General features: G+C 40.9%; 1 protein-coding gene across 3 annotated transcripts in view; it reads right to left on the bottom strand.

Annotated features, from left to right (window-relative positions):
* cald1a (caldesmon 1a) overlaps nucleotides 1–23,470 on the bottom strand; it is a 117,263-nt gene that overhangs the window by 39,405 nt on the left and 54,388 nt on the right. For 2 of the 3 annotated variants that reach the window (XM_062996206.1, XM_062996224.1), the window contains exons 1-3: nucleotides 21,936–22,075; nucleotides 21,427–21,523; nucleotides 5,342–5,482 (exon numbers count right to left, since the gene is read on the bottom strand). In XM_062996206.1, the coding sequence (XP_062852276.1) occupies nucleotides 5,342–5,482; nucleotides 21,427–21,500 (215 nt within the window). In that variant the 5' untranslated portion in view covers nucleotides 21,501–21,523; nucleotides 21,936–22,075. Of the gene's footprint in view, nucleotides 1–5,341; nucleotides 5,483–21,426; nucleotides 21,524–21,935; nucleotides 22,076–23,470 lie in introns of those variants that run through there. The other variant, XM_062996215.1, reaches the window with a different exon arrangement.

The following is a 23,470-nucleotide window of genomic DNA, read 5'->3' as shown; positions in this document are numbered from 1 at the left end:
GTATAAAAGTATTCATGATGTTCAATAGTGTAGTGTGAGTAACATCAGCTCAACCCACAGCTTCAGCATTACCGACCCACTACAGGAAGTTATAGATCACACTAGGGCTGAAACGATTCCTCGAGAAACTCGAGTAATTGATTACTAAAAATCATCGATTCAAATTTTTCGCATTGAGGCATCGTTTAATCCATGCAACTATATACAGCTCACGGTGTTTCACACTTTTGCACAACACGTTCACGCTGTGAGCAGGTGACGTGAAGAAGCCGAGGGCTGCATCCGAAATCTCACACTTAAACAGAACTTAAACCGGGTACTTTTCGCATGCAGTTCAATGAATACTACGTATTTGGACACGCTCGTCGCTCCTGCGTACTGTTCAGTATGAAAGTGTGCGATTTGAAACACAGCTGAGATTTGATAGCGTGCAAAATGGAGAGAGAGAGAAAATAGCGAGGGGCGAACAGATGAGACCGGACAGAGAAAACGACAGAAAGTTTTAGATCATTTTAAGCTGAAAAAACCCCGAAAACTCAGAACAACATCCACACCATCAGAGCGTCTTGTTGATACGCTGACTTTTCTTCATTGTAACCACCACATGCTTTTTTGAAGGCTCTTTTTTTTAAAGTTGCATAAATTAGAGGCGATGTTTATGTATTATTGTTTATTATTATTTATGCCTTAATTTTAGGTTGCCTGTACACATTTTAAAAGTAATTTGATTTATTTTTGATGTATTTGTTTTTGTATATCAAAAATGTTCTCTTTAAACTGTCCTGTATGCAAGGAATAAAAATGTACAGTTTGTTTTAAGAGACGCGTCTTATTTAATCTTATATGTATTTATTTTTGCTCTTCATTAAAGCAAAAGTATTTCTTATCCGATTACTCGATTAATCTGTGGAATAATCGATAGAATACTTGATTTCAAAATTAATCGATAGTTGCAGCCCTAGATCACAAACACAAGACGCAGTATTATAAAAAACAGTAGCCCTCTTGCTAATTGCCTCTGTTGTTACATAATTGCCACACTAGATTATTTCACATAATCAAGGCCCTACCTAATTCACAATTTAAGGTTTGTGTTTAGCGATTTTATTTTTTCATTTACGTAGCATGCAATATGAGGCGGTCCTAGCAATCACACGTTAATTAAGTGTACCAAACTTTTCTGTGGTCTCATGTTTGATGTATGTTATTACAAATTTACTGCATTTTGTCCCTTTGGGGATTCCATAGTCAAAGGAAAAGTGTGCTTCTCTACTCACGTGATTATCTCTGTCCTGTGCCTCAAAAGAACAAACCAGTAAAGTATTTACACTAACTGTACACTAACTATATGTCATGATCTAAGGAAATGTCACCATATGCAAGACAGGAGCACACTCAGTGGTGATATCGGCTTGCCAGGGCGTCCTCTAAAGCTGTAAGACACAATTGGCTATGTCTAAGGGGGGACTGGCCGAAGCCCTGAAATAGATCGACGCCCTGTCCAGGATAATCCTGCCCTGTGCCCATAGTTTCTGGGTGGACCTCTTTAACAAATAAAAATAAAATAATTTAGTGTTACAAAGGGTTACAAAAGCGTGCTCTGTGGGTAGCACTGTCACCTCACAGCAAGAAGGTCCAGGGTTTGATTCCCAGTTGGAGCGCTCTGGGTCCTTTCTGTGTGGACTTTGCATGTTCTCCCCGTGTCAGCGTGGGTTTCCTCCAGCAGTCCAAAGACATGCAGTCAGGTAAATTTAAGATACTAAAATTGCACTTAGGTGTGTGTGTGTGTTAAAGTGTGAATGTGGTTGAGGTGCCCTGCGATGGATTGTCGCCCTGTCCAGGGTATTTCACTGAGAGCTGGGACAGGCTCCAACACCCTGCCCACGACCCTGATTAGGATAAGCAGTTTAAAACATTTCTAAAGCTATAGGACTCACAGTAAGCCAACGTCTACAAATGTAGGGACCTTAAAACAGGCCTAAAATTACCCAAGAACTGCCAGCTATTACAATAAGTCACAAACACCTGAAGTAGTACAGAAGCCTCTAGCCTCAGCTAAGCTTAGTGGTCGATTCCAAAATAGACAAGGTAAAAATGCTACCATGCTAACACAGTGAAATATCAGATATAATATTGTACTTAAAGTGCTCCTGTTACATTTTGTCTAGCAAAAAGCAAATATACAAACAGTCAAACATGGTGATGGTAGTGTGCGGGTGTGGGGTGTTTTGGAGTGTCAGGATTCGGCTGACGTGATTGGTGGTAAGAGCCAGGAATGTGTCTTCTTCTTGTTCCTCAGCCTTTGTCCCGTTTTTCGATTACGGGGTCGGCATTTCCGGCTTCTTCCCGTTAGGGGTCGCCGGCGGGATTTGGCACAGCTTTTACGCCGGATGCCCTTCCTGACACAACCCTCCATATTCATCTGGGCTTGGGACCGGCACTACAATGCACTGGTTTGTGCATCTAGCGGCAAGGTATCTATAGGACAATTTAGTGTTTCCAATTAGCCTGGTGGCATGTTTTTGGACTGTGGGAGGAAACCGGAGGAAACCTGGAGGAAACCCACACAAACATGGGGAGAACATGCAAACTCAGCACAGAAAAGACCCGGACCGCCCCACCTGGGGATCGAACCCAGGACCTTCTTGCTGTGAGGCGACAGTGCTACCCACTAAAGCCACCGTGCCTCCCTAAGAGCCAGGAATGTGTACAGTTGCTGAACAGTGATTATGAAAAACTCTCTCACTCACTCACTTGCTCACTCACTCACTTAACCAATCAGGGTTGCAGGGGGGTGCTGGATCCTATCCCAGCTTTTCAATGGGCGCAAGGCACACAGTAAGTCATGTCAAATTTATTTATATAGTGTTTTTTACAATGGACCATTTTTGTCTTAAAGCAACTTTACAGAATCCAGGACCAACAGACCAAAAACCCCTATTGAGCAAGCCAAGGGCAACAGCGGAACAGTGGTAACACCCTGAACAGGGCGATAGTCCATCACAGGGCAGACACACATACACACACACAAACACTCATACACACACCCATTCACCTATAGGGCAATTCAGTGTCTCCAATTAACCTGACTGCATGTTTTTGGACTGTGGGAGGAAACCGGAGCTCCCGGAGGAAACCCACGCAGACACGGGAAGAACATGCAAACTCTGCACAAAAAGGACCCGGACCGCCCCACCTGGGGGTCGAACCCAGGACCTTCTTGCTGTGAGACAACAGTGCTACCCACTTAGCCACCGTGACGCCCGTTATGAAAAACTACTGTCTAATAATAGTATTCAGCACTGCAATCAGTTTACATCTTTAAAAGACTGACATAGGTGTTGGATATCTTTGTTAATTAAATACATTACAATTTTATTTTATAAAATCTGAACTAATATAAGCAGAAGCAATGAGAAAAGGGGCAATTTTACACAGAAGTAAAAGCTGGTACTTTGAAACTAGGAATGAGTGTGTGGCCTTATTATAAGGCTAGAGTTTCAGGAATGAATTATTAAGACGCAGCGCTGAAGTGTGCCAAGATTCCACCTCTTCGCTGGGTCGCATTTAAGATGCATTCAGTCTCATAAAAATTCTGTAATGCCTCAGTAGGAGCACTGTGGGGAAGTTCTGTACTCCATGTAGAAGAGCAAATGAGTGCTAGTTAGTACCCAATGTCCAGCTTTGGTGTTTAACTAAAGCATTCTTATAATTAAAGCCCACTGGCATACATATAACAAGTATTCTTCAGATTTTCAGATTGAACACTGATGTTTAGTTATTTATACTGGTTATTTATACTGGTGTTTTTCATTAATGCTGTTTTTCGATATGAATGATGACAAATGATACATAAAGAATAGAATGCTTTTATTTGTCCTATATACATATACAGGTGACAGTACAACGTCATTTTTTGTAAACTTATCCCAGCTTGTTTGGAAGCTGGGACCAGAGCACAGGGTAGGCCATTGTATGATGCCCCTGGAGCCGATAGCTTTAAGGGTCTTGCTCAAGGGCCCAACAGTAGCTGCATGGCAGAGCTAAGATTCAAACCCTCAACCTTTCAATTTACAGCCCAAAGCTCTACCCACTAGGATACCACTGTCTCCGTCAAGCTACCACTAGCACTGTCACACACACACACACACAGATGAACACACACACACACACACACACAGATGAACACACACACGTACGTATTTTTGGATGTGTATACACCAACCAGACATAACATTTTGACCACTGTCAAGTGAAGCAGCTGGGAAACCTTGGGTCCTGCCATCAATGTGGATGTTACTTTGACACGTACCACCTACCTAAGCATTGTTGCAAGCCATGTACACCCTTTCATGGAAATGGTATTCCCTGATGGCTGTGGCCTCTTTTAGCAGGAATGGTTTGAGGAGCACAACAAAGAGTTTGAAGTGTTGACTTGGCCTCCAAAATCCCCAGATCTAGTCAAGCATCTGTGGGTTGTGCTGGACAAACAAGTCCGATCCATGGAGGCCCCACCTCACAACTTACAGGAGTTAAAGGATCTGCAGCTAACATCTTAGTGCCAGATACCACAACACACCTTCAGGGGTCTAGTGGAGTCCATGCCTTGGTCAGGGCTGTTTTGGCAGCAAATGGGGAACCAACTCAATATTAGGAGGGTGGGAAGTTAGGAATTTATACACTGATCAGCCATAACATTAAAACCACCTCCTTGTTTCTACACTCAATGTCCATTTTATCAGCTCCACTTTCTATATAGAAGCACTTTCTAGTTCTACAATTACTGACTGTAGTCCATCTGTTTCTCTACATACTTTTTTTAGCCTGCTTTCACCCTGTTCTTCAATGGTCAGGACCCCCACAGGACCACCACAGAGCAAGTATTATTTGGGTGGTGGATCATTCTCAGCACTGCAGTGACACTGACATGGTGGTGGTGTGTTAGTGTGTGTTGTGCTGGTATGAGTGGATCAGACACAGCAGCGCTGCTGGAGTTTTTAAATACTGTGTCCACTTACTGTCCACTCTATTAGACACTCCTACCTAGTTGGTCCACCTTGTAGATGTAAAGTCAGAGATGATCGCTCATTTATTGCTGCTGTTGGTCATCTTCAAGACCTTCATCTTGAAGATGTGTGTGTGTGTGTGCATGTACAGTATATGCTACTTCACAATATGTGAATTTCTTATAACCTGTTACCATGGATGCCAGTAGTTGTGGAGGGGACTGTATGCAAATTAACTATATTAAATTAAAAATAAAATAGTGGTTTCTACTGCTGCATATTAGTATAACACAGTGTATGTATGTACTGTATAAGGGTCAAAACATCTGTAATACCTGTGGCTGTTTAGCTCCACATCATCAGCAGGGTTGGCAGCTTCCTCAATCTCCTTACTGCGCATACGTTCCTGACGTGCTCTTCGTCTGCGTTCACGAGCCGCCTCCTCCTCATCCTCTTCATTCTGCCGATAGGACAACCTACAAACATACACACAAATATCAATTTGGAGACCAATGTGAATGAGTCCTCTGGTGTTCCACTATGTTTTATTTGCTCATGGTAATGGGAGTCTGTCTAGCTACCAAAGATCAACCCAGCATTACCCAGTTTATACTTAAAATATACATCGATTAGCCATAACATTAAAACCACCTTCTTGTTTCTACACACATTTTATCAGCTCCACTTACCATATAGAAACACTTTGTAATTCTACAGTTACTGACAGTTACTGACAGTTACTGTAGTCCATATGTTTCTCTGCATACTTAGTTAGCCTGCTTTGACCCTGTTCTTTAATGGTCAGGACCCCCACAGGACCACTACAGAGCAGGTATTATTTGGGTGGTGGGTCATTCTCAGCGCTGCAGTAACAATGACATGGTGGTGGTGTGTTAGTGTGTGTTGTGCTGGTATGAGTGGATAAGACACAGCAATGCTGCTGGAGTTTTAAAACACCTCACTGTCACTGCTGGACTGAGAATAGTCCACCAACCAAAAATATCCAGCCAACAGCACCCCATAGGTAGCGTCCTGTGACCACCGATGAAGGTCTAGAAGATGACCAACACAAACAGCAGCAGTAGATGAGTGATCGTCTCTGACTTTACATCTACAAGGTGAACCAACTAGGTAGGAGTGTTTAATAGAGTGGACAGTGAGTGGACACGGTATTTAAAAATGATCCAAAAATACTAGCACAACACTCACTAACACACCACCACCATGTCAGTGTCACTGCAGTGCTGAGAATGATCCACCCCCTAAATAATACCTGCTCTATGGTGGCCCTGTGGGGGTCCTGACCAGTGAATAACAGGGTGAAAGCAGGCTAAAAAGTATGCAGAGAAACAGATGGACTACAGTCAGTAATTGTAGAACTACAAAGTGCTTCTATATGGTAAGTGGAGCTGATAAAAAGGACAGTGAGTGTAGAAACAAGGAGGTGGTTTTATTGTTATGGCTGAACAGTGTATATACAGTACATATATAATATATACAGTCTGAAGTCCAATTCGTTAACCAAAGCATATGGCACACATCATCTGTAATAACAGCCTTTGTGGAGTAAGAAAAGTGTTTTAGTGAATAAATAAAATCTGTAAAGTAAGAAATGGTTCTTGGGTGGGAGATTAAACTAATACAAACGTGAACGCAGTGGAAAAGCCACATCAGAGCAGCCAGCACATTAGCGTTCTTAAATATTTTTCTTTCATCCAAACATCTCAAAAATGTCAGTAAAAACAGTCTGGGACTGGCCACTGAGACTAGGGTTGGACACTTTTGCAATCTGAGGTCTTCGAGAGAAAGGAGGGGGGGAAAGCCCTGTCAAAAGGCTTCTATATTCCCATACTCATCCTCCTCCATCCTCGTCTCCCAGTCCACCCACAGACACTCTGCTTTTCTGCTATATTCCTTTACTGCCGCTATTTCTCTAAGCATAAATCCTGTCAGTTAAGGTGGTCTGGACTGATCAGCGACTGTCATTTACAAGCCAATAAAAACAATTCTGACATAAACTGATCCTGAATCAGCATCGTTACTGTCAGTCATTCATCCAGACTGTGTCAGTCACTCATACGTCTGGATTTAACGGTGCAGGGAAAGTACGGTACGGCCTATTCACTGAGGACGGGTGTTACTTCCTGAGCTCTTCCTGGCCTCTCAAGGGAACACAAACACATGTGGGCCAAAATAGCCGTTCTAGTTCTGAACTAGTTCTTTCAAATCCTTTCAACATCTAAGGAATGGACATATTGACATGCAATTAACATCGAAATGAATTGATCCTAGGGACCTGGCTTTAATCCTCACTGCTTGTACACTGTCCATGTGTTTGGCATGTTCTCCACATATCTGCATGCTTTTTCATATCATGCAAAGGTACTGTAGATGGTGAGGTAGATGTGTATTGTACTGTTGATTAGCGCCCTGTACAGGGTGTATGGCTTGGTGGGTAACACTATCACCTCAAAGCAAGAAAGTCCTGGGTTAGATTCCCAAGTGGAGCTATCCAGGTCTTTTCTTTGTGGACTTTGCATGTTCTCCATGTGTCTGTGAGGGATTCTTCTGGGAGCCCGGTTTCCTCTCACAGTACAAAGACAAGTAAGTGAGGTGAATTAGAGGTATTGGTGACTGATGAATACTGATGAATCATGTATAACCTGTAACTACCTGTCCTGTCATAAATGTAACCATTACGCTTGCCCACTGCAGCTGGGATTCAGAGTTCAAATCCCCAGTGGTGCTGTCGACCGGTAGGCCTCCACATAGAGATATGACAGATATGATTGGCTTAGTGGGGAGGGAAAGGGCACAATTCTCGGAAAGTTGGACCCCCTGCGACCCTGACCATGATAGAGAGTTGGTAAAACATGAAAATACTAAATAAAAATACACTATTTATATTGTGTGAACCTCACTGCTGCAGCCCAGGAAAGGGAAAAGGCCACAACAGTCACAGAGGAATAGTGTGTGTGTGTGTGTGTGTGTGTGTGTGTGTGTGTCTGTGTGTGTGTGAAAAAGAAACATAGCCTTGCAGCTATGGAATCTGTGCAACCTTTGACCTGCACCGATCTTGATAGATCTCAAAGGAGCTCAGTTCTCAAAGTCACCAGTTCTCTGTAATCATCCACAGTGTCCACAGTGGGCTGCTGATTTATTTAAAGTGCAAATATAAGAGTCCATCTGTAGCTGTAGCATTTTAGAACTGCATTTAAATAGACAGACATACTGACAGACAGACAGCTAGATGAATAGATAGATAGTAGATAGATAGATAGATAGACAGACAGACATACATGCATATAGATAATAGATAGATAGATAGATAGATGATAGACGGACAGACAGATGGACAGACATAGATAAATAGATAAATATTTTATTGATTGGAAAATTAAAGCCCAAGTACCATGATGCAACAGTGAAAGTACAGAATTAACAGTTCAAATACAAAAAAACTAAAACATACACAACAACTAAAACTAAATGGTTCTAGAACATATAATGGATAACTGAAGCAACCAAAAATTCAAAGAAAAATGTATGGAGATGAGTCACCCACAAGTCTCTACAGTTTAGTAAAAAATAAATAGTAATTAAAATAAATTACTAAATAGTAAAGTGGCATATGTGACAGGTATTGCACAATGAGTTGGGCCATCATACCAACTTTTAATGCCATCAGCAAAATATGTTTGAGTGCATAGCCACTGATGCACCACTGCTTTCACACCATCATCACATTAAAATCTTAAAATAAAAAAAGCTTATTTGCGCATCCAAAAAGATGGAAATCAGATGGCACATCTGAACTACAAGCTCTCTCAGTCTCTCAGTCACGACCAATTACTATTCCTCCCGCCCTCACCACTTCCAACCAAAATATAAAAGTGAGGAAACTTTTTGAAGATCCCTCGTATATTTATGTATGCATATACGTACATACACACACGTGCATATATATATATACACAAACATACTAATACATCCACATACACATATGGCTATATGTAGGACCCTCAGTCTTTAGCTACTGCTTGTCACCCCTGCTTGGTGGAGTTGTACAGCCTTATGGATCTGGGGACAAAGGTCCAGCAGCCTGTCACTGAACATCTCCTTGTTGCTGCAGCAGTGACTCCTACTTTTTAGTAAAAGCACTGCACTACAAGCAGCAAAACAATACAGAAAGCATAGCTTGATACTTCTTATGTGTTAAACCTCTTTGCAGAGCTTTAAATCCTTCAGTGCTCAGTGAAAACCGGAGGAGAAAATAAGTTAATTTAAGAAAGAGGGGAAAAAAGGTTCATTGGCAGCAAAACCTCTCTAACGCATTATACTACATGTTGGTTTTGAATGCTGTACTGAATGCTTCTCATTTAAACATTTCTCTAGTCGTCGTGGCCAAATAACGTAATCTGACCACAACATTTTTTCTCTATGTGCTTTTTTCTTAATGTGATCTTCAAGCAGGAGCTTTTCTTATTTACTGAAACCTGTAGCTAATGTTAATGTAAAGTTTGATTGACTTAAGATGCTGACACCTATATTTCACCACCTTGCAATTAAGGTTCCAAAAGAAAATCTAGATACATTTCTGTTAGTGGAAAGTGACAGTTTGGGTTTTTTCCTGACCTTGACAAAGAATCCACTGCTGAATGATTTGTTTCTTGCACAAAGCCAGGAAGTCTGTGGCTCAGTCTAGTATGGGTATGTGCACAGAGAAGCCACCAGCTCTGATCAATCAGAATTATTAACAGTATATTGAGCGGTAAAACACACTAGAGCTGACATCTCAAACTCGTGAGTTAGAATCTGAGCTCTGCTACCGGCAGGCGGGACGCCTATATGGCCAATGATCGACTTGTTCGTTGGGTTTGATTAAAAGTCAGCAGCAGTAGAGAAGAAGTGAAATGAAATCAGGTAATTACATACGACTGGATTGAGAGAAAATTGGGAAAAATAAAATATATATTTTTTTTTTACTTTATTTATTTATTAACGTCATGTGAAACTTCTAGATACAGTTAAGGTCATTGATTACATAGTGAGCTTGTAGTATGTGTCCAACACTTTTAATTCCTAAGTTCAGTTGATTGTGAACACTCACACTCAATGTTAACAGGTCTATAAAATATGCCTTAAACTTTGTGGTTTGGGAATGCCCTGAACTGTTTCAACATGTCTGTGCCCCTAGGTACAAAATTAGGTCTATAAAGAAAAGTTTGACACGTTTGGTGGCTAGAAACTTAAGTTTGTTTGTTTATTAGGATTTTAACGTCATGTTTTACAGACTTTGGTTACATTCATGACAGGAACGGTAGTTACTCATTACACAACATTTATCAGTTCAATGGTTTTATGTCAAACACAGTCATGGACAATTTAGTATTTCCGATTCACCTCACTTGCATGTCTTTGGACTGTGGGAGGAAACCGGAGCACCCGGAGGAAACCGGAGCACCCGGAGGAAACCCACGCAGACACGGAGAGAACTTGCAAACTCCACACAGAAAGGACTTGGACCCAGGACTACCCACCCACACCCATCTGACAGGCTTTTAACAAAGAAGCACAATATATAGCCAAATCAATGTGGACACCTGACCATGACCTTGTTGGATAAGTCCTAAATCATAACCAACATTTCAGTTCATGCCAAAAGTGTTCAAAAAGTTAAAGATTTAAGTACCTTAGACTGACACAGACCCAAGTTTCTTGGCGGCACGGTGGCTCAGTGGGTAGCACTGTCGCCTCACAGCAAGAAAGTCCTGGGTTCTATTCCCAGGTGGGGCGGTCCGGGTCTTTGTGTGTGTGGAGTTTGCATGTTCTCCCCGTGTCCGTGTGGGTTTCCTACGGGTGCTCCTGTTTCCTCCCACAGTCCAAAGACATGCAAGTGAGGTGAATTGGAGACACTAAATTGTCCATGACTGTGTTTTATATAACCTTGTAAACTAATGAACTACCGTTCATGTCATGAATGTAACCAAAGTGTAAAACATGACATTAAAATCCTAATAAACAAACAAACTTAAGTTTCTAGACACCAAACTTGTCAAACTTTTCTTTATAGACCTAATTTTGTACCACAGACATGTTGAAACAGTTCAGGGCATTCCCAAACCACAAAGTTTAAGGCATATTTTATAGACCTGTTAACATTGAGTGTGACTGAATCAACTGAACTTGAGAATTAAAAGGGTAGAACACATACTACAAGCTCACTATGTAATCAATAACCATAACTGTATCTAGGAGTTTCACTGTATTTTTTTCTTAGACATCAACTGTAGCATTATATAAGTGTAAGTAATCATTATTAAAATGATTACTAGCATCAGGCACGGTGGCCAAGTGGGTAGCACTGTCGCCTCACAGCAAGAAGGTCCTGCGCTCGATCCCCAGATGGGGCGGTCCGGGTCCTTTCTGTGTGGAGTTTGCATGTTCTCCCCGTGTCTGCATGGGTTTTCTCCGGGAGCTCCGGTTTCCTCCCACAGTCCAAAAACGTGCACGTAAGGTGAACTGGAGACACTAAATTGCCCTATAGGTGAATGTGTGTGTGTGTATGTGTGTCTGCCCTGTGATGGACTGGCGCCCCGTCCAGGGTGTTACTGTGTACCTTGCGCCCATTGAAAAGCTGGGATAGGCTCCAGCACGCCCCACGACCGATTGGAAAAGCAGTTAAGAAAGTGAGTGAGTGATTATTGGCATCTCTACGCAAGTCTACACAACAGATCATTAAAAATAAACATACTGGTACTGTGGACACTTTAAATTCTGTCAGTAATGCTGCTTAAGTATGTATAGTAAGTTTTTACAGGTTATGATATAAACCATGATAAACTGCTATAATTATTATTATATGGAGATTTAATAACAGGACAGAGCTGCTTACAGCACTCTATCTGCCAGCGCAGCACCCCGGACTGACAAAAAACAGAGCACACTGTCTCTCTGTGTTTAAAGCAAACAGAAATTTGGCTAAATCGAATACGGGAGTGAAATGGATCTCGTCTAGCCTTCATCGCCTAACGTCGTTCCAGTTGGACTGGGCCGAGGTGCTGCAGCGCTCACTGGGCTTATCGTTTACTTTTTTCTAGTCTTTCTGCACAAGTGCCAACATCTGCCCTCCTTCTGTTTCATACAGATACTTCAACACTTCAGTGAGGGGATTGCAAAAGTTACATACTCAGCAAACAGTGGGAATTTGGAATGACTTGGACAGAGGGCCACTGTTGGGCCCATGAGAAAGGCCCTCAATTGCGTGCATTGTTTTTAGTTGGTTGCTGGCAACAAACAGAGGTAAAAGAGGTAAAAATCACAGTCAGAGAAATCATTGAAATCTCAAGACATAATACATGTGTTTTATAGGTGGATGCAAACTTTTGACTTCAACTAGAAGTACTGGGATGCAGCCGAGTGCTTATTTTTTCCAACGAAAACATAATTTAGGTGACATCATGACACAATAATTACATCTAATGGTGCTGAGCTGTTTTATTGTGAGAAAAACTGTTATAGCCTCACTAGCGGTTACAAGACCTTTATAAACAGTCTTGTCAAATAAGAGCTATTAAAGCTCTCTGTGAAAACATACACTGATCAGCCATAACATTAAAACCACCTCCTTGTTTCTACACTCACTGTCCATTTTATCGTCTCCATAAGGTCTAGAAGATGACCAACTCAAATAGCAGCAATAGATGAGCGATCGTCTCTGACTTTACATCTACAAGGTGTACCAACTAGGTAGGAGTGTCTAATAGAGTGGACAATGAGTGGACACGGTATTTAAAAACTCCAGCAGCGCTGCTGTGTCTGATCCACTCATACCAGCACAACACACACTAACACACCACCACCGTGTCAGTGTCACTGCAGTGCTGAGAATGATCCACCACCTAAATAATACCTGCTCTGTGGTGGTCCTGTGGGGGGTCCTGACCATTGAAGAACAGAGTGAAAGAAGGCTAAAAAAGTTTGCAGAGAAACAGATGGACTACAGTCAGTAATTGTGGAACTACAAAGTGCTTCTATATGGTAAGTGGAGCTGATAAAATGGACAGTGAGTGTAGAAACAAGGAGGTGGTTTTAATGTTATGGCTAATCGGTGTATAAAATCACATACCCATAAAAGTTCATAACCTGTAACAAATGGTCATTACAATGTTTGGGGTTGAGTAGCAGTACAATGTCGGTTCAATGTGGTCCAATTTTGGTTAAATGCAACACTAAGCAAAGAAAATACAGCTCCCATATAGGGAAACTATTATTTTTATGCTACATTAACAAAAAAAATGGAGACAAATGTAATCACCATTCTTTCCCATCAAACATTGGCATAGGATTATGGGAGGCTCTTTAAACAAACCCTAAACATCTACCCAACGTCTGCATGGCACAAACAGTACAGGAACTGAACACGCTAAGCTAACAATGTGCACAATTGACCAAGGACCAGCATTTTAGCCAACGATAACATGGGCGTTAGCTACTAAAAAGAATACGCGGCACTTATTCTTCACAAGTACACAAAGAACAGCAGTGAGTTCGGTCTGTTTGTTCATTACCCATGATGCTTTGTGACAGCAATATAAATCATTTGCCAGCAGCTGCGCTACATGTTTGTAAAAGCTTTTAAAAAATGCAGCATTTGACGAGGAATGTCGAAGCAGAAATCACTGTTTGACTTTCTGCCATCAGTGTTTACAGGAGTGTCATTTTGCCTTAAATGGGCACGAGGCTCGAGCGAGCTGGATTTCAGAGCGCTTCCCACACAGCGCAGCCATCACTGACTCAACTTCATCTAAATCCTGTCAGAAAGAGCTGAGAGCTGGACTAAACACAGCTGTCATCAAGCACAGAAAATACAAGTCATTTTATATTACAGCTCTCAGAGTGAAGATAAAACTGGATCTGAATTGTTCCTTCCTGATCATGAAAACGTCCAGACTTCACAGTACAAATGTAAGAATAGATGTTTTTATTAACACCCGTAATAAAGATGAGCAAAGCCATTTTTAAAAAGTATTTTTTTGTAACTTCGCCCAATCACACATGGCTTTATAGAAACTACCACCCAAAATGGAATTGACATAGAAAGATACAAAAAGTCCTGGCTGCCCAGAGAGGAGAGACTGTGTGCCCACTGTGAGAGTGGAGAGGTAGAGACAGGGTGCACTTCCTTCTTCACTGCCAAAAATTCAAAACAACACGAGAAAATTTTACTGACAGATTTAAACAACAAATCCCAAATTACCAAACACTCATAGAATTGGAAAAATTAAAAAAAATTCTAGGAGAAGGGTATACTGCCCCCCTCGCCGCACAGTATGTATCAGCGCTACACCGCCTGAGAGACATATATATATATATATATATATATGTATGTGTATATATGTTTAGGACGGCACGGTGGCTTAGTGGGTAGCACTGTCGCCTCACAGCAAGAAGGTCCTGGGTTCGATCCCCAGGTGGGGCGGTCCGGGTCCTTTCTGTGCGGAGTTTGTATGTTCTCCCCGTGTCCGCGTGGGTTTCCTCCGGGCGCTCCGGTTTCCTCCCACAGTCCAAAAACATGCCACCAGGCTAATTAAAAACACTGAATTATCCTATAGATACCTAGCCGCTAGATGCACAAACCAGTGCATTGTAGTGCCGGTCCCAAGCCCGGATAAAATAGGGAGGGTTGTGTCAGGAAGGGCATCCGGCGTAAAAATTGTGCCAAATCGGTGCGGACCATGATCCGCAGAGAGCCGACCCCGCAACCGAACAGGACAAAAGACCAAGGAAAAGAAGAAGAAGAAGATATGTGTACGTATATATGTTTATAGAATGCAGTTATATATTGTCTGTAAATTTGCTAAAATATTTTTATTGTTTATTTTTTTAAATTATTTTATCTTTATTCACTTTTATTGTTTATTGTTTAACTGTCATCTTTTGCTTCCTTTGTAATTTTATAATTTTATTATCGTTGTAATGCTTTGGCAACATTGTTTTTTTTTACAGTCATGCCAATAAAGCTACTTTGAATCTTGAATCTTGAAAGAACAATGATGGCTGGCACAGAGGGCTAACTCGCTAGCTCACAACCGCTATAACCCGAGTTCGAATCTTTGCGAAACCACAGGTCTGTTTACGTACTCAACAAACACAGTTTGTTATGTCTGAAAGAGGGGATTTGCATTCCCCTTGCAATCCTTGCAAACACTGACGGCTGTTGTCTGGTCCAGACACAGACATAACTGGTGGACAAATACAGAAATTATAGCTACTTGTTACTGATTAAAGCTCTCTGTAGAAATCTGCCACTAATAAAAAGAAAAGTATGAAAGAAATAGGCAGTGGCATTTCTTGTGTCAAAAAAAGTGTCATTCCAAACTGCATGTCCAAACTTCCATAGTATTGCTTTTAAATCCACACCATGCATTTAATTCACACCCTGATGCATTGATGTGCTTTGTGTGACTGTGTATTTGTTATTTTACTTTTGCAATGATTAGACCATCGTTAGAGGACATTGGAGTTTTATTTAAACCTCAAACATTAGTTTGGTTTGCTCTTGATTGTTGAAATGAGTAGTATCACCATGGTGAGATCTAAAGAGTTCTCTGAGGCCTTCAGAAAGAAGGTTGTAGATGCATATGAGCATATGAGTCAGTCCACTAGCAGACCACAAGATGCGTCAAGAAGTCTCCAATAATCCTACAATGTCATCTCAGGACCTACAGGTAGCTCTTGCCACAGTTGATGTCAAGGTACATGCATCTATCATCAGAAATTGACTGCACAAGTTTGATTTTCATGGGAGGAGTGTGGGGAGGAAACCCTTGCTGTCAAAAAAAAAAAAAAAATCAGGGGAAGACTAAAGTTTACCAGAGAACACCTAGACAAAGACCAGGACTTCTGGAACAATGTGCTTTGGACAGATGAATCCAAGACATGTTTGGCTCAAACCAAACACAGCATTTGAGCACAAAAACTCATACCAACTGTGAAGCATGAAGGTGGAAATAGGAAGTGGTAGCTTGGCAGGTAAAGTACCGGACTAGTAATTTAAAAGTCACTGGTTTAAGCTCCACCATTGCCAGATTGTTGGGCTCTTGTGCACAGCCCTTAACCCTCAATTGCTTGAATTTTATTTGGTCAAATGAACTTTAAATTTAGGCAATAAGTGATAAAACAGCATTTGAATATTATTCATTCATTCATAAATAAATTTGAGTAATTAGGCTACATTACAAGTAGACTTTTAAAAGCTGTGTGCCAATTATAGTACAAATTACAAAACTTACTTTCTTTTTCATTTCTTTTCTTTATCAATCAGACAGCAGAGGTCGTAACTGCATCAGTTATAAAGAATCTTCTCAGGCATCCAGCCCGATGGACAAGCCAATCATTATCCATACAGATGCCCAACCTGCCGGTAGCAGAGCTGAGATTCAAACTCACAAGTTTGACATGTATATTCCAGTATATGGGGTCGCCGAAGCATGTGTTTTAACTCTAACCAGAAACATGTCTGTGTCCCAAACTGTGTTTACTTCTCTTTTAATGTGCACTACACTGTCAGTGAACTGCATGCCTAATAAAAATTATATTTCCTTTACACCTTTAGAAAGTACAACATACAAATATAATGTTTTAACTAATCATCTATGTTTTGTGTGCATATGCTTAATCCAAATTTTGATAGCTGTAAAATTTAAAAAAGTTGGGACAAGAGCTTTGACTTGCTTAAACAAACAGGGGTATTGTTAAGAAAGATACATAGTGCTTCTCAATGCATATGTACTTCTGAGAGTGGTGCCTTAGCAGATTAACAAGATAAGCATAATCATGCTTAATAATGTTATGGACTGTAGAAGGTGAATTCCTAACATTTCCATGCAATCATGAGGTGAAAAACATTGTTCTCAAACTGGTAAACTATAACTGCAGTTTTTACAAAGTGGCAAACCTCAATCCTTCCTTGCTGGCAAACACCTAACTTCCAATTATTATTTTGCTCCTATTGACATATAATGAAAAATAACAAAGCTGATAAGGTAAAAAACATTTAATATATCTTCATGTTGTTTTCAAATGTATACCTGTAAAAGACACTATTTTTTTTACATACTGTCCCAACTTTTTTGGAATAAGGGGTTACCTAGGATACATAAACAAACTAAAAAAGACCAAAAAAGTTATTAAAATAACCATGTACAAGGTTAACAGCACACGAGAACAGTGCTTCACAAAGCACAAGTCATGAGGTTAGTACTAGTATTTTAAGAATGGGTGGGTCAGAGAGGCCAGCAGATGTACAATAACAGTCCTGCAGCTGGGAGAACAGAGAGGCGAGTATCTGTATGATCAGCCACCCATTCAAAAAGGTCATACAAAGATTACATGTGAACATGTGGAGCTTCTATAAACTGAAAAATGAAGATCTGGCATGTGTGTTCTCTTCTTAGATCAAACAGTACCTTTGTACAGTACTTTATAAGTAACTGGTTTTTACAGACCATAAAAATACCATTTATGGCCAAAATATGCTCACAGTGTTTATGAATGAATTCCATATGAATGAACCACTCTTGCGGTATCCAAAAGTCTAGACTTGATATTAGAGTTCACAATATGGGATTTAACTTATACATTTTTAACATAACAGACAATGAAAGTTTGGTAATTACACTCCAATTATAATTGAACTTTATTACAGTCTAATTTAGCCCTGTCATACAGAACACAGTAGTGGCACAAAGTTAAATGGCTAGGTAAATAAATATACACTTAAAATACTTTATATAAGGGTTTAAGTAGTGTCACATAGTCTTTAGTCCATATTTATTAAGAGGCCCATTTTTCTAATGTTATAAATTATATTTTAAAAGGCTAACATCTGTGTATCCAGTCATCAATTAGAAGAAGCTATGTCAACATTATAGGTGTACTTAAGAACTTTAAAGGCTACATAATCCAAAAAAAACTATAATACACCGGTATTTCTTATTTTTTCTATTTTATTTCAGCATTTTCTCCCATTTTAGTGTAGTCAATTTGTCTTCCGCTGCTGGGGGATCCCTGATTGCAGTCGAGGTGGGTATATCACTGCTCATGCCTCCTCCAACCCGCACACAGCCCAAAGCGGAACCCTTTTTTACCTATGCACTCTGCACAGGCACCTCTATTTGCCAATCAGGGTCCTTACTCAGCGTTTGAAGACCCCACCCACATAGTCCGGCCATCCCGCCCTATCAGAACCGTGTTATGCCTGCTAGATGGCACCCAGCGGCATGCCAGGTTTCGGATCGAGGACTTCAGAATCTCGGCGCTGGTGTGCTAGCAGAATATCACGCTGCGCCACCTGGGCGCTCTGTATTTCTAATATTAGATAGAGCAGTGACTAATAAGACGGTGTTTAGTACTTTCGTTCATCTACTAACAACTTTTTTTTTTAAACAAATCATTTGACACCCATTTATGGCTAAAGTGCATTTCCGAGTGTTTACAAGAGGTTTTCCTTTAAATGGACACTCTTTTGGTATCCTTAAAGGTTATAAGTTTTTGATAGGGTTGGGATTCATTGTTTACATTTATTAATATTTAATTGTCAATAGATGTTTGGTTTATGGTTAATGTGAAGTGTAATTACAGCATAATTTAGCTACATATTATTACAGACTAGTAATATTTGGTTCCAGATCACTGATGACAATGTACACAGCAGGACCACTCATTTCCCCCCAGTTTTTCTCCCAATTAAGTCGTATCCAATACTGCACCTCGCTTCCTCTGTACTGCTGCTGACCTCCACTCTTGACCAAGGAGAGCTGTGACTAATACACGCCCCTCCAACATATGTGCAGTAGACAACTGCACCTTTTTTAACCTGCAATAAACTGGTTTATGTGGGGCTCAGTCTCACACGCGAAGAGTCACGCACTGATCTCCATTATCCCTCGCCCCTTGTGCAGGTGTCATCGATCAGCCAGCAGAGGTCGTAATTGCAACGGTTATGAGGAATCCTCTTCAGCATTCAATTCGATGAGCTAATCATTGTTATAGACACCTAGCCTGCCGGTAGCAGTGAGTTCGAATCTCAGCTCTGGTGTGCTAGCGTGTTTTACCACTGCGCCACCAGCAGGACCACTCTCAGTGTTTTAATGTTAAGCAATATATTTTAAAAGTCCAACATCTGTACAATTAGCCCAACTAACACCATGTGAAAGTTTTACTTCAAAGTGTACTTCAAGTACACTATTTGTTCAAAAGTATGTGGACATGTGGCCATGAGCTTGTTGGGTCCATATAAATTTAGCCCAAATCATAATCATGCATCTACAACAGTCCTACTCTTCTTAAAAGATTTCCACAGAACACTTAAGTGGCGTGCGACAGTCTGATTCATCTTAAAGAAATCTGATTAGCTAAGGTCAACCCCCCCTCCCCCAGCCCAGACATTAACCAATCATGTCCATGCCGACGCCCGAGCGGCTGATAGCACTGCTGAGATTTAAGACCTGAATGCCCAGATCTCAGCAGCAATAGTGGGCTAGCATACTTTACCGATGTGCCACCCGAGCGCCTTACATCTGTAACCAATGAGCATGGTAAAACAACTGGCATTACTAGTGTCAGTAGTGGAAGTGTCCACATGCTGTTGGCCATATTGTGTAACTTATTGTTACATGTCATGCAAAAAGCAATTGATGGCCCAAATACACTCAGCACTCTACTTCACAACTTTATATTTTAGGGAAACTAATTCGTGTAAGTATCCAGTCAATCAAGTGGCAGCAGTACAATGCATAATTAAGCAATAGAACACGAGAGGGAGTGTGTTATCGCGAATAACATCACGGCTGTGATTTGCCGTAGATCATCACAGCCGTGATGTTATTCGCGATAACACACGACCTCAAGTGTTCTATTGCTTTTATACAACAGTTTTTACAAAATAAAGAAAGAAAATAAATCAAAGAAGCCCTGAATTTCATATTAAATATGCTTTAATATTGACAATACCTTCCGCCAAAAAGTAGTTCCACAACGAATATAGTTTAACACTACAAAGCAGACATCCCAAGTTGCAAAATCTCATTTTAGGAAGGTGAGAACAACAAGAAGAAGAAGGCAAGAACCTCCGAAGGGAAAAAAAGAAATAAAAAACCTCTCGCACACACCAAAGGATATGGATGATAACAGAACTCTTAGGAGCTGCTAACTGGGCTATTAAGCTAACTGTTCGTGTTACAAACACATTAATGTTCCCTACATAGTGCACTAGATTGTGTATCAGATCACGGATTTAGGTTCCCTACAAAGTGCACTAGATTGTGTATCAGATCGTGGATTTATGTTCCCTACACAGTGCGCTAGATTGTGTATCAGATACCGGATTTAAAACGTGATCGGGAAAAAAGGCTGTGTCGCCTGCGTGCGCGTTTGTGTGCATGAAGCTTGTCGTTCCTGGCAACACGTCAGCGGAGTAATACAGTTGTGGTGTGAAAAGGCTAGGTTAGGTTAGGTTAGAACGCTTCTCAACCAATCAGATTGTAAGGTCGGAACTAACTGTTGTATAAAGTGTTCTATCACAGTGTACTATCTATCTACACTGATCAGCCATAACATTAAAACCACCCCCTTGTTTCTACACTCACTTTCCATATAGAAACACTTTGTAGTTCTACAATTACTGACTGTAGTCCATCTGTTTCTCTACATACTCTTTTAGCCTGCTTTCACCCTGTTCTTCAATGGTCAGGACCCCCACAGGAACACCACAGAGCAGGTATTATTTAGGTGGTGGATCATTCTCAGCACTGCAGTGACACTGACATGGTGGTGGTGTGTTAGTGTGTGTTGTGCTGGTATGAGTGGATCAGAAACAGCAGCGCTGCTGGAGGTTTTAAATACCGTGTCCTCTCTATTAGACACTCCTACCTAGTTGGTCCACCTTGTAGATGTAAAGTCAGAGACGATCGCTATTCTATTACTGCTGTTTGAGTTGGTCATCTTCTAGACCTTCATCAGTGGTCAGACACGTGTGTGCTGCAGGCACTGCCAATTATGCTCGCTAGATGGCGCCCAGCCGACCGGTGGCAATGCCAAGTTTCGAACCGAGGAGTTCAGAATCTCGGCGCTGGTGTGCTAGCGGAATATCCCGCTGTGCCACCTGGGCGCCCAGTAGTTTGATTCCCCTACAGTGTACAGTATATATATATATATATATGGAGGGGAAACAAACGACTATATACTGTATATATATATATATATATATATTTGCTTCCCCCCAAGCCATATATCAATTTCTGTTATTCATACTTGTGCATTTTAGTTGGTCTTGTACAGCATTTATTTATTATCTTTTAAATTTGCTACATAAACGATGACTTCAAACGTGACTGTGATGAACAGAGACAGATATTACCTTTCAGCTTCAATCCGCATCTCCTCTCTCTTCTGCCTTCTTAGTTCTCTACGTCGTTCAATATCATCATCCATGGCTTAGTCCTGGAGGTGTGGCCCTAAAAAAACAGAACCTATCTGTCAGCTTTGTCTGTACTCAATATACAGTGTAACAATAATAATACTACTATTATAATAATAATCAGTTCAATGCTTTTTAAAACCATATAATATGGCAGACAGTCACACGTTTTAACAGCAAAGTCAGACATAGCCATATGCAAGAAATTTCCCAGAGTGAATATGCAGAGTGAATATGGGTTTGGGCGACCACAAATGGAAAATCTTGTGGCCGGGAAGAAAGGAGACAAAACCATGAAAGAGACAGAAAGCGGGTGAAGGAGAGGACGTTAGCACAGGATGTTCACCAGTGAGACACTCATTACATTATTTTTTAGATGTAAGCCGGACCACCCAGGAGCTTCAGGAGGGTCTCTCTAACCCAAGTAGCATACAGAGAAGCTGCCTTACCTTACAATAGCCGTGAATTATTTCCTTACGTTTGCTCTCACACCATTTCAACCTAACAGTCTCAGCACCAGTTGAACAAAAAGAGTTCCTCTCAGTCAGTCCGGCTTTAGCCACCAGAAAAGGCAAAATCCATCCTCTTCCGTTCCCTCTCGTTTACCCTCCCCTCTTTTCCCTGGGTTCTCTATCCCTCCCTCTTTTCTCTCCGGGACAGACAGTATGGGCTTCCTTCAAGCCCTCCCTTCCTTTTCTTGCTCTTGTTTCCTAATTCTCCCCTTCACTCCTCCTTTCCTCTCTTTTTCTCCCAAAATTTTTCTCCCATTCTTTGTGTTATACCAGCCATTCTAGTTCACTTCCCTCCACCCACCACACCACACCACCTTCCTTCCCGGTCTCCCACTATTCTGTGTTGACTGAACCATCCCTAGTTAGTGAGTCACATACAGGGTTTAGTATGAATTAAAACACAAACTTCAGCAAAGGGTTTCCTGTTCAGAGGCCTGTCTGGACTCTACTCCATTTTGTTTTGACACCCACACACACACACACACACACACACAGAAAACACGTCAACATTATACCATATCGCTCTATCTTTGGCTCATGTGGACGTGCATGGACACACCACAAGAATTTCTGCATCTTTTAATTTTGTTTGCAGCAGGACTGCTTTTCAAATGCTCATTCTCATAAACTAACTACACAGTGTCTAGGGCTGCCACTAACGACTCATTTTCGATTAATCTGTCAACTATTTTACCAATTAGTCGATTAATCTAAATGATTAGTTCTCCTCCAAAACATTCAATTCAGAATCTCATTTAAGCTTCTTTTATTTTAACAACAGACTGTATGGCATAATAATATGGCACAAAACTAAATGTAAACAGGGTTCATGTCCATATTAACAAATTCTCAAGTGCTCCATATTAAACAAAGTGCAGCACGTGTTTATGGCATTCAGTACACAAAGCAATGTCCTTAAACTTATAGCAGAAATAAAATAGTTAGAGGTAGGCACGTCTCATTAAGTCCAATATACAGTAATGACAGAATAAGCCCAGATTCTAACCTACACATTCACTCAAAACTTACTTTAAATTCTAAGCCATGTAAACAAAGTGGTAACTGTTAGGGCTCATATATATGAGAAGCTTTTTGCGTTTGTGAGGCCAACGGAGCAAGTGCACGGCGCGTGTGAAGGTCTCCACAATTAAAAAGCTTAATAATACAATATTAACGTGCAACATCGCGCTAGTGCGGCTGTGGTACCATTGAAGCTTTGCACAGTGTACAAACCACCTTTTTGTTTTGTGCCACTTTTAAGTATTCCTAAACTTTTGATGATTTGGGTCTTGGACTTTTAGCTTTTCTTTGAAATCTCTCTACAATCGGCCTCTAACTGCTTTAGACGACATTTTTTAAGAATGCGCTTAATGCTGCCAACCAGTGACTGGACCAAATATGACTTAGATCATGCATGCAGAAAGTAGTGGTGAGGGAATCATATGAACTGTTATATGAATGGAAACGTTGTA

Source organism: Trichomycterus rosablanca, chromosome 1 (genome assembly GCF_030014385.1).
Source record: "Trichomycterus rosablanca isolate fTriRos1 chromosome 1, fTriRos1.hap1, whole genome shotgun sequence".
Lineage (NCBI taxonomy): Eukaryota > Metazoa > Chordata > Actinopteri > Siluriformes > Trichomycteridae > Trichomycterus > Trichomycterus rosablanca.
Note: the sequence above shows the minus strand (reverse complement) of the source record. Positions and strands in the feature narration are given on the sequence as shown.